General features: G+C 37.2%; 1 protein-coding gene across 5 annotated transcripts in view; it reads right to left on the bottom strand.

The window, feature by feature from the left end:
• The window catches only part of KIF6 (kinesin family member 6), a 380,981-nt gene that overhangs the window by 221,245 nt on the left and 141,680 nt on the right, over positions 1–18,056 (bottom strand). For all 5 annotated transcript variants that reach the window (XR_008680633.1, XM_055390330.2, XM_055390331.2 and 2 more), the window contains one exon: positions 13,144–13,247. Coding sequence is in view for 4 of the 5 variants with exons in the window: in XM_055390330.2 (XP_055246305.1) it covers positions 13,144–13,247 (104 nt within the window). In the remaining variant the exon portion in view is untranslated. The remainder of the gene's footprint in view (positions 1–13,143; positions 13,248–18,056) is intronic.

Here is an 18,056-nt window from a genome sequence, read left to right on the forward strand (position 1 = left end):
ATACATGTGTATTTTTCATCACAAAAGTGAGATCATAATATTTTATAAAACTAACAGTATAGTTTGGACATATTCCCAGATCAATATGTAGATACATGTATATATGTAGATAATATATGCATATTATTTATATATGTATGCCTTCATTGACATGGATAACTGTTGCGTTATGTTCCATAAATGTACCATAACCCAATTCTCTATTATAAATAGTTTGTGATAAATATCTTTGTATCTGTGTCCTTAGGGACAAATTTCTAGAAGTAAAATTGCTGGACCTGAAAGCACACTCAGTGTAAGAGTTTGTATAAATGCTTTTCAGGGCTGCCCAGCAAGTGGTAACATGAAAAAAATTTTACAAAGGACTTGCCCCCAGGCCTCAGGAACAGGCTTCCCTGTCTGTCACTGGCCTCATTCACTCTACTAGCTGTGTAAGAGCTCATTATACCCTCACCAACTCAGGGTCTCATCGCCTTTTTCATTTTTACCAAAAAGGTTGGCCAAAAATTGCACCTCATTTTAATTTGCATTTCTTTGATAATTAACCAGTTGTTTCTTGATGGTTACTTGCTTTCTCCAAACTTACAGGAAAAGTTAGACTATCAGGGAACATAAGAAAAAGTGGCACGCAGGAAAAAGAGGAAACTTGTGGCTGCAAATTTCAATTCGGGGTTTCAGACTAAATAGACAAGTAAGTATACAGTCCTGTACTCTGCCCAACACATGCTAGTTGACTGATTTGGAAAGCACACTGATGAGCAAAGCAGCTGAGAAGCTCTAATAGCAGGAGGTGGGCTCATGAAAAAGAAGGGGAAATCTGATTTCTCCAGGAAATTGTGGAAATGATACAACAAGCAGTAGCTACCTTGACCATAATAATGACAAATTTTTGAGGATGTGGCAAAAGTCGTAAGTATGCTCAGTTAATGATAAACACAGAGGGAACCACTGGGGAAATTGGGTTTGAAGGATGGGAATGAGAATAAAGAGTACTTTGAGGAATAGAGTAGAAAAATATGCAGTCTTAAGTTATCACTGAGTTTAGCTTCTTAGAGTTAGGTTTCAAGAACTAGGACTAATTATTTGCTAGGCAATCAGGGCAGGCTGAGATCAGTCCTTGGGCTGTCTTGGGGAATGTTTGTCTTTTTGCCTATAAGGATATAAAGGCAGGCAATACAGCCAAGCTTCTACAAAAGAGCCTGTGAACACCAGAGGCAAAGGTGAATGCTCAAGCTAGGGTTAATATGAAGAGGAAATGGGGGATAGTTTCATGAGGTATCTCACATTTTATCTTGGTGTGCTTTTGCTGTAAGTTGGATGTATACTGCGAACACAAATTCATGTGCTATTTGGAGTCAATGCTCCATTATGTTGTGCCCAACTAGAAGGCTCTGCCAAACTACCATTTTTTAATAGGTGTAAAATTTAAAAGAAGTAGAATTTATTCCAATGCTTAGCTGAATACGAAGATAATACCATTTCACAGACCAATGAATAACACGAATTATCCTTATTCCATTTGGAAGCACTGTCTACTTTATCAGCACTAGGAAATCCTACACTGGGGTTCCTTAACAAAATGAAAACTTTGGATTTTTCTTACAAGTTCTCAGATCTTTATCTGAATGTCAGAGGGACAAGTATCCATATTGTACTGAGAAGAGAGCTGAAAAATAAAAGCAAAGTGTCTAATTCTAGATTTGGTGGCAGTTCTGAGAGAGCGTAGGCTTGCTTTGACGTTGCATATGGACAATTCTTGAAACGTCATTTATTTTCATTTTATTTTTAAACACTTGATCTATACAGACAGTTATTTGGATAATTTTGTTTCATTAAGTTCTTTGTGCTCCTGATCTTTATTGCTCATTTTGTATATGATCATTTACTTGTCTTAATTTTAATTTTTATTATTCTTAATAGCAGATGTCATGCAGGTGCCTGCTTTCTAGGCAGGCACCAGGCTTTATGATTCTTCTGCTTCTTTGACAGCTCTAGCAAAGTACTGCTGGTGCTCAATAATCCTCAAGGACTGATAATTAAGGCCTCAGGACAGATCCAAATCTCCATTTTTCGCAAGCCCAGGGAATCAAACAGGAGGATAAATCTCAATACCTCCTCTTCCAAGTCTCAGGGTATGAAGCTAAGACAAACTGTTCTCTCTGAACTCTCTTTAGCCCACAGGTTTGTAAGCAAATGAGATAAATGAGAAGATACCCCCAAAGGTTAAGTTCTTCACTAATACAAAAATTTGGCACCACCTCCTACCTCAAAACAAAGCAAAACAAAACAGGTGAACAAACGAAATCCTTCCCAGTATCAACAATAACAACAAATCTCAATTCATCTTGCCCATTTATAAGACTGTGTGATATTCACAATTTCATAAAACGTTTGAGTATTTTTAGTACAACTATTATACAGATGTTGAAATGCTAAATTCAGAAAATGGAAAACAGGAGGTTTCGTTGACATGTCCAGTTTTGAAAGAACAGAGAGTTCAAAATAAACACAACTAGGCAGTACCTGAAAGAAGCATTAAGGTATTAAAATAAAGTATCCCTGCTGAACTTCTACAAAGAGATGCAGAGAATTCCACCTGGCATGAATCCTGAAGAAGAGGGTGAAAGAGAAAACACGGGCCTGGATTCCATATCTCGATGTTGGACATAACATTTACAAGTCCCTTGCAAAATCATCTAGGGGAAAAAGTCTTCACCACCCTCACTCAAGCCCAAAGTGGCTGCCTTTCACTTCTGGCATGTTTCTCATGCACTCAGATATGAGTATGTGCATATACATGTTTCTTTCTTTTTTCTGTCTGTCTGTATCTTTTAGAAAGTCTACAATGAGTACATATTACTTATCCACTTATATATATTACATCATATAAACATACACACATTTGCAAATTTTTAAAAAAATCATCACTTTATTTTAAATAAAATGTAATGTTTATGCATCAGCTCTTTTTATGATTCAGGCTGCTACTTTACTTTTGAATTTCCAAATATCTGAAAGGTTTTGGCAAACATCTCCTATTCAGGGAGTATGTGGAACTCTGTTATGGGTAAGAGTGTGGACAGTAAGATGCAAAGCAAATAGCTCCAGTTTGGAAGCATTTTATGGACATTCCATTCTGGCAATTTATAGTTTTTGTTTTGTTTAGCCTTTTAGATAAACAGTCTTATATCAACTGTCTAAGAAAAGCACCACTTTGAAATGACTAATTAACAATATGCAATATTACAGTCCAAATATACAAAAATCATACAAATGTTAATGATGAAAATAATTTGAAGATTCCAGAAGCAGATGTAATTTAGATCTCAAAACCAACTACATATATTGCACAATAAATTGGTATATGCCAAGGGAGAACATTTGTTTTTAATTAGCTGTGAAATTTAGTATAAAAGTAGAGTAAGAAAAGCATTTTTTCCAAGGTTCATTAATTAAATGAAGCAATTGTTTTTCTGTCACTTGGAGGTGTAAAATCAGCAAGTGACATTAATTCTTTTAAGAATGACCTTTAATTTTCTGTAGAAATTTTAGTAAATACAGCCAGGTAAAAATAACCAAAAAAAAATCACTTGTAATTCCAGTCACAATTTTATAGTTTTCTTTTCGGGCACTTTTTCTTCCTGTGTGCATGCATGAGTGCTCTAAAGAGGGACATTAAAACATGATTTGCTTCTTTGTTTTCCAGTAGAGAAACTTGAAAAGACTTCTACAAATGAAGTAGATTCCTCAGCAATAATAAAAATTGTATCAAGGAATCATAGTAACAGGTAACACTGATGGGGTGTCTGTGGGCCTGGCATTGTGTTCAGTACATCAATCCTCGTAAGAGCCTTGTGATATGGGTGCCATTACTACTCTCACACAAAAGATGAGTAACAGATGCATGGAGATGATATAAATGCTCATGCATGATGAAAATATTGAGGACTACAGAAAAGGCATGACCATCTTAAGATAGCTAGTCTCCTTAGACTAGGAGAGTCAAGATGAGAATAGATGGTTTAGACTCTTCTGTAGGCCTCTCTCTCTCTCTCTCTGTCTCTCTCCACTCTCTCTCTCTCCAGGTCTACTTCTCATCTTTGAGGTGCATAGTTTCCTGAAATCCACTCCTCCTACCTTTACAGTGAAGATTCTTGTAGAGTGCAATCCGGAGGGCTTGTCACGTCACAGAACTTGTGGAGGATGAGTCATGATTTTGAAATGTTTTTAATAGTGGTTTTATAACTAAAACCACTTTGGAGGCCAGTGACAATAAACTAAATATAAAAAGGATAAAGCACTATTGGTCCAGAATTAAGTACTGACAAGAGACTGTCGCTAAAAGACTGGTTTGGTATCTAATTTTCACTAGGACTATATTAACTCAAATACTGTAGAATATTTATTTATTTTATTTGTTTGTTTCATTTGATTTTTAAAATAGTCTGAGGATCACGTTACAAGACATATAGTCATTGGGATGGTATATATCAAATTATATGAGATGGTTTTGAAAAACTATTCTGTCTTACGCTTTTTGGAATAAGTTATCAAATTTTAGGCTCAAGAGAGCCACTGTACCTATAGTTGAAATTTACTCAACTTCAAACATATTGAAGAACTAAATCAAATTAAACTTTTGTTAGATTAGCCAATAAAAAAATTTGAACTGCAACTTGAATATGGTGGAAATGGCTTCTCCTAGAGTTACCTTTAAATGCTAACTTTCAAAGGATGAAAGCATTGATGGGTGTTTTGTATGTCACTTCCTATATAAAATCTTTCCTCTCTGTTTCCTCCCCTTCACAGAACACTCCTCCACCTCCACCTCTACCAGCTGTCTATCACAGCAGGTGGGCATCAGCAAAGAGCGTGTGTGTCTGGACATCTTCCCCTCTCTGCGGCACACCACCTTCCTGAGGGATTATTTAGTTTGTCTCTGAGCCTCCCAGCTCCTAACACAGTGCCCAACATGGTCCTGTTAGTACTCAATCAGTGTTTATCCACTGGAAAATATGAATACAGGTATAAATTTGTTTTATTTCAAAGTGAGATTTATTTGATGGATAAACGAGCATTTAAGACTCTTCCTTTAGGCATATTTATTTGCATTTCAATATAAAGCTTGGACATCAATGAAGCTTTTATTAGTACAAATATGTTCTTTTGAAACAAATTCTGTGTGGGTTTTATAACACTATGTGTTTGGATTTAAACTATATTTAGTCTTAAATTATTTAACATTATAATTACTTTTTAAAAGAAATGCCCCAAACCAATTGGACTTGGAGTATGAGAAAAAGGACAGAACCACAAGAAACTTCTAACTTTCTGGCTTGGGCAACAGTACAGCTTGGAGAGACATTGACTGATGGAGGATACAGTGGTAGAGACCAGGTCTGGGGAAAAATGGAGAGGAATTCAGTTTGGGGCATGTTGAGTTCAAAGCCACCTGTTAGGTAGGAGCTCCTTTTCTCTTCATTGTTAAATATCCAATGACTGGAATATTTAATCCCATGTGAAAATACACTGGGGAAGAGATGTGGTGATTGATGTGGCTAAGTAAAAGGATGAATTCAGTTGGCAATCCACCTATAGTAAGCTTGCACGTAGGAAGATTATGATCCTATGGATACTAATTGATAGAGTTTGGCTGTGTCCCCACTCAAATCTCATCTTGAATTGTAGTTCCCATAATCCCAATGTGTCATGGGAGGGACCTGATAGGAGGTAACTGAATCATGGGGGTGTTTACCCCCATGCTGTTCTCTTGATAATGAGTAAGTTCTCACGAGATCTGATGGTTTTATAGGAGGCTTTTCCACTTTTGCTGGACACTCACTCCATCCTGCCACCCCATGAAGAAGGCCTGCTTCTCCTTTGCTTTCTGCCATGATTGTAAGTTTCCTGAGGCCTTCCAAGCCATGCTAAACTGTGAGTCAATTAAACTTCTTTTCTTTATAAATTACCCAGTCTCAGCAGTTCTTTCTAGCAGTATGAATACAGACTAATACACTAATTATTACATACCTCATGTTAGATCAGAGAATTTCCTAACTGACTCTTGGTCTTGACCTCAGTATTATATCAACTCACTACCAGTCACCCTAAAATTTAAATCATCACTTTTAACCTTCCTCTGAAGTTCCAGAATTCAATCTGTGTATTTCTTCATCATACACAAAAACTGAGCCTTTCTTATCTTTCCTTTCCCAATTTTTCCACCTCTTGATAACCTGTTTTACAGTCATAAGTTATCACTATTTTCCCTTTTTTACCCCTTTTATATGTGAAACCATCACTTCTATTGATTCTTCATTAACAAGATCTCTCAGACTTTTCTCTTCTCTGTTCTTATCATCACCATTCAAGTCTCTTCCCTCATCCTCACTCCCAAACTGATTATAATGTTTTTCTGATTTCTCACTCCAGCCAATTCTGTCCAATTCTATGAGAGCAGTAATCTTAAAAAAGACGTCATCACATAAATTCTTTCATGGTCACCCTGCTAAAGCTGCAACTCCTGTTTTATTTTTCCTTTTCAGCTTCTGCAATCTGAAATGCTCTATATTTTAGTTATCTTGTGTACTGTCTCTCCACAAGAATGTAAGCTCCATGAGGGCAAGAACATTATTTTGTTTATTCCCATATTTCCTGCACCTAAAACAGTGCCTAGCACAAGGAGAGAGCAAAATAAACATTCACTAAATGAATGAATGAATTTAATACTCTCAGACCACAATTCATTTCCTAGATACCATTAAGCAAGATACCAGCTCCTCTGCATATGGTATTCATAACCCACCATGAGGTCACCATTCATCCGTCTAGTCTTCAATTCCTCCATGAGAACCTCAGGCTCCTGCCAGGCCAGTTTCAATTCAGATTCTCATCAGTTAGTGTTTGCTATATGCAAACTCCTATCTTGGTCTCCTGCTATTCTCTACACTCCTTACCCCACCCCTCCCACCTTCTCACATTCCCTTTCAGAATCTTTGTTAGAAGGGTGCCTTCTTCCTCTTGACATCCTTTAGAAATTTTTCAGCTTACTCCATGGGTGAAATCTTCAGTGACTTCCCTCATTTCTGAATTCCTACAGAATTATTTTGCTTTTTATTATCATAGTGAGTAAATAATGTATTAACCATATGTAATAAACTGCTATTAAATTTTTAAACATAGAACTGAAAAGAGTGCATAGATCACATTTGGTTTAACTCTCTCACCTTACACATAAGAAACCTTAAGTCTGCAGAGTCATTAAAAACTAATATGGGTAGAATAAAAACTAGAATTAAAGTTAAAATTATCAGCATCCATTTATTCTCTCCATTAATATATTCCTTTGTTCTGTGTTTTATATATACATATACATGTGTATGTATTTGTGTGTATATATGTGTCTGTAAGTTTTCCTCAATAAAACTGTGACTCCTTGGAATTATTTTTTGTAATTTTTTGTATCCTATACCTCTAACCCCCCACCAAAGCACCTATTAAAATGATTAGCGTCTAGTAGGTGCTCAATAAATTCACCTTGAAGGATTAACTGCATGAAGACCTCTTTTTCTGTTACAAAAGGATCCAGATGTTTAGAGGTATCCAGACACTTTGGGGCAAGAGTTAATGAGGTCCAATTCAATTTCATCTTGGAAGTGAAACGTTGCTAACAGAAAATATTTGACTCGCTTAGATTTGGGTCAGGATACAATGCTTCCAAGCCTAGCCAAAGATCTACAGGCTTTTTTTTTTTTTTTTTTTTTTTACCAAAGAAACAATTGTATATGTGTTTAGAGACTCAATCACAATCAAATCTTCACCGAAGAAGTTCTGTATACATTAACTTGGCTATACAGCCTTTATCCAGCTGTCTCTTTTCAAATATACCCAGCCACCCCACCCCCCAAAAAAGATGTAAACTAAAAATATCATAATAACTGGAGGCTGACAGCTGAAATCCTCTTAAATTAAAGCATCCAAGTCCATGCAACAAATATTTACATTAAGCATAGAAATGTTGGGAAATGGCTCAAAAAAATCTGATAGGGCTAGTCATTAACAGACATCTTCAAACTGCACAATTCATACTAGATAAAATACCATATCTACTAAATATCTGCTTTCTGATATTCTTCAGAGAATGTCTGATGGTAATATCCTTATGCCATGCCAATCAACATAAACCTGCAGGAATCTGCAGGACAGAGAAGTAGAAGAGGACGAGAGCAATTCTGCCACTGTGTCCTGACAAGCTCTGGGACACATACTCTCTCCAGCACCATCATCCCCCTCCTGCCTGTCTCCTGGAGAGTTTGGGCGCAATAAGAGGACTGAAGCTGATTCACATTCCTGAATAAGTATCCAGGGGCCCTAGAACACAGAGCAGTACAGACTAATGGTGTTAAATAGCAGTAGCACTTTAGAAGTAAATTTTAATTTATCACTTTCATTTTAAGATGATAAAAGACTCTTAAGTCCGTTGAAAGGTAGGTTGTACTAATGTTCAATCTAGGTAATTATGGGAAAACATAATGATAACAATTTAACATAAACAATAAAAACAGAACACATTGTCTGAATAATCTGCACTGTCAGTTGTGAACGAGTGCCAAATTTACTACTTTTGTAAAACTGTATGATTTGCTTTGGCAGGGTGATTTTCATTTGCAACATTTGTTCTCCCTAACTGCTAGTCAGAAATCACTAATAAGACACAATGATACATAGCACACTTCTCTTGACAGCAGACAAGTCATTTCATTGGGAAATGCTGAAGTTTATTTAGTAGCACATGAACTAGTTTTACATGATTCCTGAGCCCAAAAGTGATTATTGATATCTCTGCATTCTCGTTGTATTTTGTTTATATCTTCTCATAATGTTTATATATCACATCATTACTTGTGCTCATGTCTGTCACCACCACTAAATTATGAGTTTCTTGAGAGCAGGATCTAGGTTTGGCTCATATTTGTGCCCCACTCAGGGCCTAATATAGAGTTTTGTGAATGTTAGATAAATAATGAGTGTTAAATGAATGAACAAATAAACTAATTGCACAAAAAAACTACTGGCAACCCTCCATACTGTCTATAGGATCTGTTGAGGTTGATATTTGTATATTTCTCATCTATAGATCAACAGAAATCAATCCAGGATCTATAAGTCCTTCAGTATTTCAATCTATTGTCACAATTTTAGTTTTCATTCTATCGCCCAAACTCCTGTGAAAGAAAAATTTACTTGTTATTTGATTGCTATACCTTCTAAACAGAAAAATTCATTTATGGAATAAATGGCAAGTTAGTAAAAGATATAATATAAATATTATACAATAGTAAGAATCATAAAGAAGATATAACAAAATTTGCTCATTCTTATTGCATATACTTTACTGCATTTTTCTTTTGTTAAATTACAGTCTGTGGTCATTCCTTGAGAAAGGATCTAGGGTGCTATCCTTTCTGTCTGAAAGTTTGCATGTCGGCAGAATGCCTTTTTTCATCTTCACATTTGAATACAAATTTGGCTAGATACAGAAAAATACATTTAAAGTACTTTTTGTTTGTTTCCTTAGCACTAGATGTTCTTGTTTTCAGAATTATTGATGAGAAGTTTGCTCTAAATCAGATTATTGATTTAGAGTAATTTTTTTTCCTCTCTGGTAACTTTCATGATTCTTTTCTGTATTTTGTGGCTCTAAAAATTTTCTACAATATGACTATATGGCTTAGCACTTGGTAGCTTTTCATTCTGAAGTTGCATGTCTTTTTTTTTTAGTTCTAGGAAATTCTGAGATATTATTTCTTAACTATTGGCTCCTCTGCATCATCTCTATTTTCTCCTCACCAACACCTATTCATCAGATATTGGTAAATATAGAGCTATTCTCTATGACACTTTTCTTTTAACCTTTCTCTTTATCCTTTTATCTCATATTCTGAAGGAATCCTTAGCCCTGATCTTCCTAGCTCACCAATCTGCCCCTTGGTTTTTTCATTCTGTTATTGAGCCATCTGTTAAGTTCTTAATGACAACAACTATATTTTTTCATTTCCAAGATTTCCCCTTGATTTTGCTTCATAAAAGTCAACTCCTGTTCTTGTTTTATAGATGTAATACCATATTCTATTTCTCTAAAGATATTAATCACTTTGGGTAATGTTTAGTTCTAAGGCCCTATGGGTTGTACAATCTTCTTGTTCTTATCATTCTCAGACTTTTGGCCTCATATTTCTAATTCCAGCCACTCCTGAACCATGGGCTCATCTTTCCTGGACTCTTAGGTATCTCAGCTTGGGCAGCTTGTCTGGGATGAGGGGCTGAAGCAGCTGCCAGTGCTTGAGCTTCTTCTTATTTTTCTTTTTTTTTTTTTTGAGATGGAGTCTCACTCTGTCGCCCAGGCTGGAGTGCAGTGGCGCGATCTCGGCTCATTGCAAGCTCTGCCTCCTGGGTTGACGCCATTCTCCTGTCTCAGCCTCCCAAGTAGCTGGGACTACAGGCGCCCACCACCACACCCGGCTAATTTTTTTGTATTTTTAGTAGAGACAGGTTTCACCATGTTGGCCAGGATGGTCTCGATCTCCTGACTTCGTGATCTGCCCGCCTTGGCCTTCCAAAGTGCTGGGATTACAGGCGTGAGCTACCACGCCTGGCTGCTTCCTCTTATTTTTCGTGAGAATAGGGGATGGGTAAATAAAGCTAAAGACAGTAACTGGTCTTCAGAACTTCTCTGGGCTCTCTGTCAGCTACCTGGGGCCCCTCCCTGTCTCTCCATTCTCAACACTGCAGAGGAGGAGTGCTTAGGAGTTCACAGGACAAACTGCCCCACTACAACAGCTCTACCAAATGCTCATTGGCTGTTCCTAGCCCTCTCCTGCTCCAGGGCTCCACACTTCCAGACGTGGAGCAATTATTATGCTGCACCCATGCCTTAGTCTATCCTTTTCTCTTGTCCATCTCAAGTCCCACCTCTCGGTCCCTCAGGAATTCCTTGAAGTCTCTAGACCATCAAGAAGTCGGCTTCCTGTTTTTAGGTATGACGAGAGATCCATGTGTTTATCCGAGTGCTATAATTCTCTAGATTTGGTACAATAGAGGGAACCTACAGCACACTCAGTCTGACATACTGAAACCACCATATTCAAAATCTTACCCTTAAACCAAGCCTCCTGAAAAACATACAGGATACACAGGAATTCGCAGAAACACTGGTACTGATTTTTTTTCTTTTTTTGAGATGGAGTTTCGCTCCATACTGGAGTGCAATGGTGCGATCTTGGATCACTGTAACCTCTGCCTCCCGGGTTCAAGCGATTCTCCTGCCTCAGCCTCCCGAGTAGCTGGGATTACAGGCATGCACCATCACACGTGGCTAATTTTGTATTTTTAGTAGAGACGGGGTTTCTCCATGTTGGTCAGGATGGCCTCGAACTCCTGACCTCAGGTGATCCACCCGCCTCAGCCTCCCAAAGTGCTGGGATTACAGATGTGAACATTGGTACTGATTGAATATGTTGCTTTTAGACTCAGTTTCCCCCTTCCCGTCTTTGACTCTGCATCACAAGAAACTACATTCCTAGACTTTTTTAGCAACCGGCTTCTGGATAACTTCAGCCAACAGGAAGCACTGGTGGAAGACTGAAAGGGGGATGTGAGAGAAGCCAAGGATGTTCCTCTGGACAGTGTCTTGACTAGCACCTGTGGCTCTTCAGTGGCTGCAGTGGCTGTCACACAGCACTCAGTATGGTCTAGCTTCTGCCTGTCAGCTCCTGCTCTTAGGTTCTGGTATCATCACCTTCTCCTATTGTCCCTGCAATCCTAGGGGCATAGAAGCTCCTGCTGTTACTGATCTCTGGGGTGTTGCTTCATTTCCTGTTTAGTTTCTCAGCAAAACTGTCTCCTGGCAGTCAATTTCCTATATTAAATTCCTTTTGTTAAAAGGCCTAGACTGGTTCTGTTTTCTTGGCTGGATCCTGACTTGTAGATCAAAATTCTGAAGAGACATTTTCAAGGACAATAATTGGTAATTCCCTTCTTTGAGGGGAAAGGAACACCATAGTGAAGATAGTTTGAGGTTAGTGTTCTTAATATCTATGATATCTCAAGTTGTTTGAAGAAATGACATAAAACTTTTTTAACATGAATTTTTGTCAATATGCTTCCCCTTAATTGCAAATATGCCACAAAGCAGTCTTGCAAGAAAAGCCTTAGGGGCCTATCATGTTATTAAATACAGTGTTCTGGAATTAGGAAACACTATCCCATAGGAGTGAAAGCTTTAACTATAACAGAAACCTTGCTGAGGCTTCTCAAGCTTCAGACCTACCTCAGGGGCAGCTATGAAATAGTTTAAAGACAACCACTTTTATTCTCTCTCTTATTTACCATTTTCTCCATTGAGGGAGGGTTAGGTGAAATCATAGTATATCTTTAGAAAAGTCCTATGTAGCTCTATTTCTCATTTGGAAATAGAGAATGCCATGGCCTTCAAAGCCTGGCCCATTCTTACTACTCAACACATGCTTAATAAGCAGCACAGAAACAAGAAAGCCCACTGTGATCAGAGAGAGAACGAGAGCCACATTGCACCACTGATATGCCATATGGCTGCAAATCTAAAGGCTCTGAAAGATGCCGCAGTTGTATAAAGCCCTGAATACCTGCTTTCATTCCCAGTTAGAGTGTTTGAGCTATAATATATGGGCCATCCATTTATTAAAGGAGAGAGCTTACTTTGGCATGGGATAAATTGGTGCTTGTGGCAAGATGCTGTTTAATACAAAGGATGTCTCTTGAATTCCTTTCAGATCTGAGACCCACAGCTCAAGAGTGTTTGGTGTGTGTGTTTTAAAATTGCATGACTATTATACAATTCCTTTTCTTCAGTTGGCATGAGAAGGATATTCCCATCCTCTCTTTGCTCTGTTCTTTACTTCCTCAAAGCTGAGGCGGCAAAAACACTGCCAGCCTTATCCAGCTTTTCATGGAAAGCAGCCACTCTTAACTGGCGCCTAAATGCAATTTCAGACTGTCCCAGGAGACCTTCATGCTTTGAGGTGAATTCATAACATTAGGGCCAACAAAGAAGTTAACACAAACTTTCACTGTTAAAGAAAAAGAAAAAAAAGTCTGCAGGCTTACTGAAGGAGCTCTGCTTCTGTGAGTGCCTCTGTCCTCTGCTCCCCAGTGACCATGGCCAGTTCATCCTTCAGTTCCTGGATTTCCTTTTGTAGGCGTTTAATCACCTACAAATGGCAAAGAGGCAGAGAAAATGTCAACTTCTCATTAAGGTGAACTTGGTGACAGAGAATATACAGCTCTTAAAATTATGGACAATTTTATGGACACAAAAATGGGTAATGGTATAAAAAGCCAGCTTTGTTAAATCTTAACGTTTTGTCAAAATAGTTCTAGATTTTTTTTTTTTTTTTTTGAGACAGAGTCTCGTTCTGTCACCCAGGCTGGAGTGCGGTGGCATGATCTTGGCTCACTGCAACCTCCGCCTCCCGGGTTCAAGCGATTCTCCTGCCTCAGCCGAGTAGCTGGGACTACAGGCGCATGCTACCATGCCCGGCTAATCTTTTGTATTTTTTTTAGTAGAGACAGGGTTTTACCATGTTAGCCAGGATGGTCTCAATCTCCTGTCCTCGTGATCCGCCCATCCTGACCTCCCAAAGTCTGAGTTTACAGGCATGAGCCACCTCACCCAGCCTCTATACTTTTTTTTTAAACAAATAAAACATTACTGATGTAACTGGAACCCCCTATTGGTATCCCCCCTCCGTCCTTCCTGGGGTGATCACTGTACTGCATTTAAGGGGTCTGATTTCTCTGTGCGTTTTCATACATTTACTCCATATGTATGCACGTACTCATAAATAATGTATTGTATCATTTTGCATGCCCTAAACTTTATGTAAATGTTACATTACTGCATGTAATTGCAACTTGTTTTTGTCCTTCACATTATGTTTTTAAGCTTATTTACATTGCTTCATGTGGCTCTAGTTCATTAATTTTCATGGATATATAGTATTTCAGTAAAGGAATATATCAGAATCTATTTGTCTTCTGTTGATGAACATTTAGGATTTTTACTTTTGCTATTACGAACAGTGTTGCTATGAACATTATGAATCTCTTTGAGCACATATGTAAGAGTTTCTCTGTAGTGTGCACTTTAGAAGTAGGATTTCCTCGCTGGAGAGTATGTGCATCTTGCCTTTATTATATATTGTTAAATTGCTCTTCAGAGTAGTACAAATTTACATTCCTATCAACTACAGATGTAAGTTCCTGTTTCCACATTTTTGTCACTATGTAATATTGACAGGTACTTTCATTTTGCCAATCTGTTAGGTGTAAAATGATATCTCATTTTAGTTCTAATTTGCATTTTCATGATTATTTGTGCAGTTGGTCATTTTGCATATGTATATTGGCAGTTTGGGTTCTTCCTTGCTCAAATTATTTATTCCCATTCTTGTCCATGTTTCCATTTACTTGTTTTTCCTTTCCTTATTGATTTGGTAGCTTCTTTCTATATTCTGGATGTGAATCCTTCGTTAGTTTTATGCAGTGCACCTGTTTTCTCTCAATCTCTGTCATGTTTTTCACTTTGCAGTGTTCTTTTTGTTAAGTGAAAGTTCAGAATTTCAATATAATCTAATTAGCACCTTCTTCCTTTATGTGTTGTACTTTTGTGTCATTTGAAAGAAAATCTATCTTATCCCAAATCATAGGAATATATTCTTATATGATCTTTTAAAAGTGTTAAAGGTTTGATTTTCACATTTAGGTGGATTTTATTTTGTATAAGGTATGAAATAGGGATCAAATTTTAATTTATTTTAAATGGCTAACCATACAAGATTTGCTATTATAATTATATTATATAATATGTTTATATATATAAATGTGTCTATTTCTGGGCTATTGGTTAAACACATTTGTTTATTTTACTATATATGGCAATACCACACTAATTTAACTACTAAATCTTAAGAAAGTTGGCATCTAGATAAGATAAGCCCGTTTCATCCTGTTCTTTTCCAAAATAGACTTGGCTATTCTTGGCCATTTGCTCTTCCATGTAAATTTTAGACTTGTCAAATTCTACCAAAGGCTCTCCTCAAATTTTAACTGGAATTATTACATTTAATTAAAAGGTTAATTTCATCAGACATCAAATTAATGATATTAAATTATCCCATCCATAAACATGGTATAGCTTTCCACTGATTCCTTTCAATAAGGATCTATAATTTTCTTTTTAAATATCTTATGTGTCTTTAATTATATTTTCTATCAGGAATTTAAAAGTTTTTGTTGATACTGTAAATAGAATTTTTATAAAATTATATATTCTAACTGTTGGCTTCTGGCATATAGGAAGGCAACTCATTTTTATGTATGGATTACATACCAAATAATTTTCTGAAACTTTGGGGGTTCTATTTATCATTAAATACTCTTGGATGTTCTATGTAAGCAACATAATTATCTGTAAGTAATGACAGATGTTTTTCTTCTTTTCTAATTCTTATATATTTTATTTCTTGTTATTGTCTCATTTTCCTAGCTAGGACTTCCAAGTTCAATTCTTAAGACATTCCTGTCTTATTTCTTCTAAAATTTCACCATTAAAATGATATTTTCAAAGTATGGTTGAATGTTTAATGTGCTCAAACACTTTTTCTGCAACTAGGGATGAAATAATATAATTTCTTTCTTTAAACTCTGAATGTGATGAATCATATTAATTCATGTGATTAGTATTTTAGTATAAACCATCTCAGGCATATAAAATAGTATAAAAGAATACCTTGTACCCACTACTTAGCTTAAGTGAACATCCATGTACCCTGTACTTAAGAAATAGAACATTACAGACCTGTCTGAAGACCTCACCCCTACATAGTCTTCCCTGAATGAATTCCCCATTACCATTATTCTAAATTTGGTTTTAACTTTTCTCATTTTTTTCTTACAATATACATTGATGCATTTTCAAGTGATAGATTACTTTGAATTCCCACAATAAACCCAACTAGTTCATGATAGTACATGTCATATTAATAATCTTCCTATCATAATGCAAAATTCCTAAAAGAAAAATTAGCAGGCTTGATCCAGCTTTCATCCTTTCTGGAATATTTGGTAGTACTCAAAACTTGAAAGAAAAACACCATAGGATCTGGTCTGTCCTTCCTTCCTTTCTTCCTCTTAGTAGCTTTACTTTCTTTCTTTTTTTTTTTTTTTTTGACACAGAGTTTTGCTCTTGTTGCCCAGGCTGGAGTGCAATGGTGCCATCTCAGCTCACTGCAACCTCTGCATTCCAGGTTCAAGCGATTTTCCTGCCTCAGCCTCCTGAGTAGCTGGAATTACTAGTGCCTGCCACCATGCTCGGCTAATTTCTGTATTTTTAGTAGAGACAAGGTGTCACCATGTTGGCCATGCACCTGACCTCAGGTGATCCACCCACTCGGCCTCCCAAAGTGCTGGGATTACAGGCATGAGCCACTGCGCCTGGCCCGCTTTACTCATTTTCTAACTTCTTTTGCTTGGGGATTGTCAGACTAAAGGGGTTATGTAAATTTGAATTCAAACCTACATGAGGTAGAGCTAGGGTTTCAAATTTTTCAAAGTAGTTTTCAGAAAAACTACTTTTTGTTTTACCTATAGTCCATTCGAAAGCGGACAAGCTGCCCTGACATCTCCATATGGTAGTGGATAGATTTTTTTTTTTATAGTTCTCCCTTTCACTGGTTTTATGTTGGGGAAAAGAGAGGATGTCTTAGGTTCAGCATCCATCTTGCAACATCCCAGGGCTTTAATCTCTATTCCTTTGCTACAATCTCCTTTACATCTCCACTCCAGGACAACTGCAGCCTCAGCTTAGTTTTTGGGCCCTGGCGAATTCCCTTACTTCCTTTCAACCTTACATATGTATTTCAAAGATGCTTAGGTATATAGGTGAGTTTCAGATTATTTGGACCATATCAACAGGACGAGAAATCCCAAAGAACATGATATTGAGTATTTCGAACATGTCACTGTTCCTAGAATTTTACCGAAATGTATAGGATCATGTGGGTTTTGTTTGCTTCTTTTTAAAAAATATTCTTAGGATCATCAATCTATACAGAACGAAAATCCTGAAACAGTAACTACATTGGCACCCTTCTCTATTAAACTAATATTGATGTCATGTTTTCTATTTTTACTAAGGCTTTTAAGTCAAATCTAATACCAAATTATTCTCCCGTCTTATTGAATAAAAATCTCAAAACTAAGCCAAGTTTTTTTGGTTTTGAGATTACTACAGTTATGCCTCCCATCCAATTACTGAAGGAACCCTGGCATTAGGGACATCCTTAGGAGATTTGAGCTCATGCCCAGTCATCACAGGCTCTGGCCTTGTTCATAGTTCTTTTACCACCTTGTCTCTCTGAGGTATCAATACTTTTTTGTTTTGTTTGGTTTGGTTTGGTTTGGTTTTTTTTGAGATGGAGTTTTGCTCTTATTGCCCAGGCTGGAGTGCAATGGCGCAATCTCGGTTCACTGTAACCTCTACCTCCTGGGTTCAAGCAATTCTCCTGCCTCAGCCTCCGGAGTAGCTGGGATTACAGGCATGTACCTCCATGCCTGGCTATTTTTTTTTTTTGTATTTTTAGTAGAGACGGAGTTTCTCCATGTTGATCCAGCTGGTTTCAAACTCCTGACCTCAGGTGATCCGTCCGCCTCAGCCTCCCAAAGTGCTGGGATTAAAGGCGTGAGCCACCGTGCCCGGCCTGAGGTACCAATACTTTTAAAGAAAGCAGGGCAAATCCTTATCGGCTGGCTCCATATTTGCCATTAAATTTTAAAAGTAAGATATAGGAAATGCCACCCAAGTTTTGTCTTGAGTGGTTTGTAGGACAAATTCTCAACTGTCACTTGTGCCTCAGACAAGCTCTGTACATAAAATGACTGACAGTAATGTCAGTTTTCAGAGGTGATTATAAAAGAGACCAGGAAACAACACTTGTCAATTACCAGATTAATCTGCACCA

The sequence above is a fragment of the Gorilla gorilla genome, chromosome 5 (assembly GCF_029281585.2).
Source record: "Gorilla gorilla gorilla isolate KB3781 chromosome 5, NHGRI_mGorGor1-v2.1_pri, whole genome shotgun sequence".
Lineage (NCBI taxonomy): Eukaryota > Metazoa > Chordata > Mammalia > Primates > Hominidae > Gorilla > Gorilla gorilla.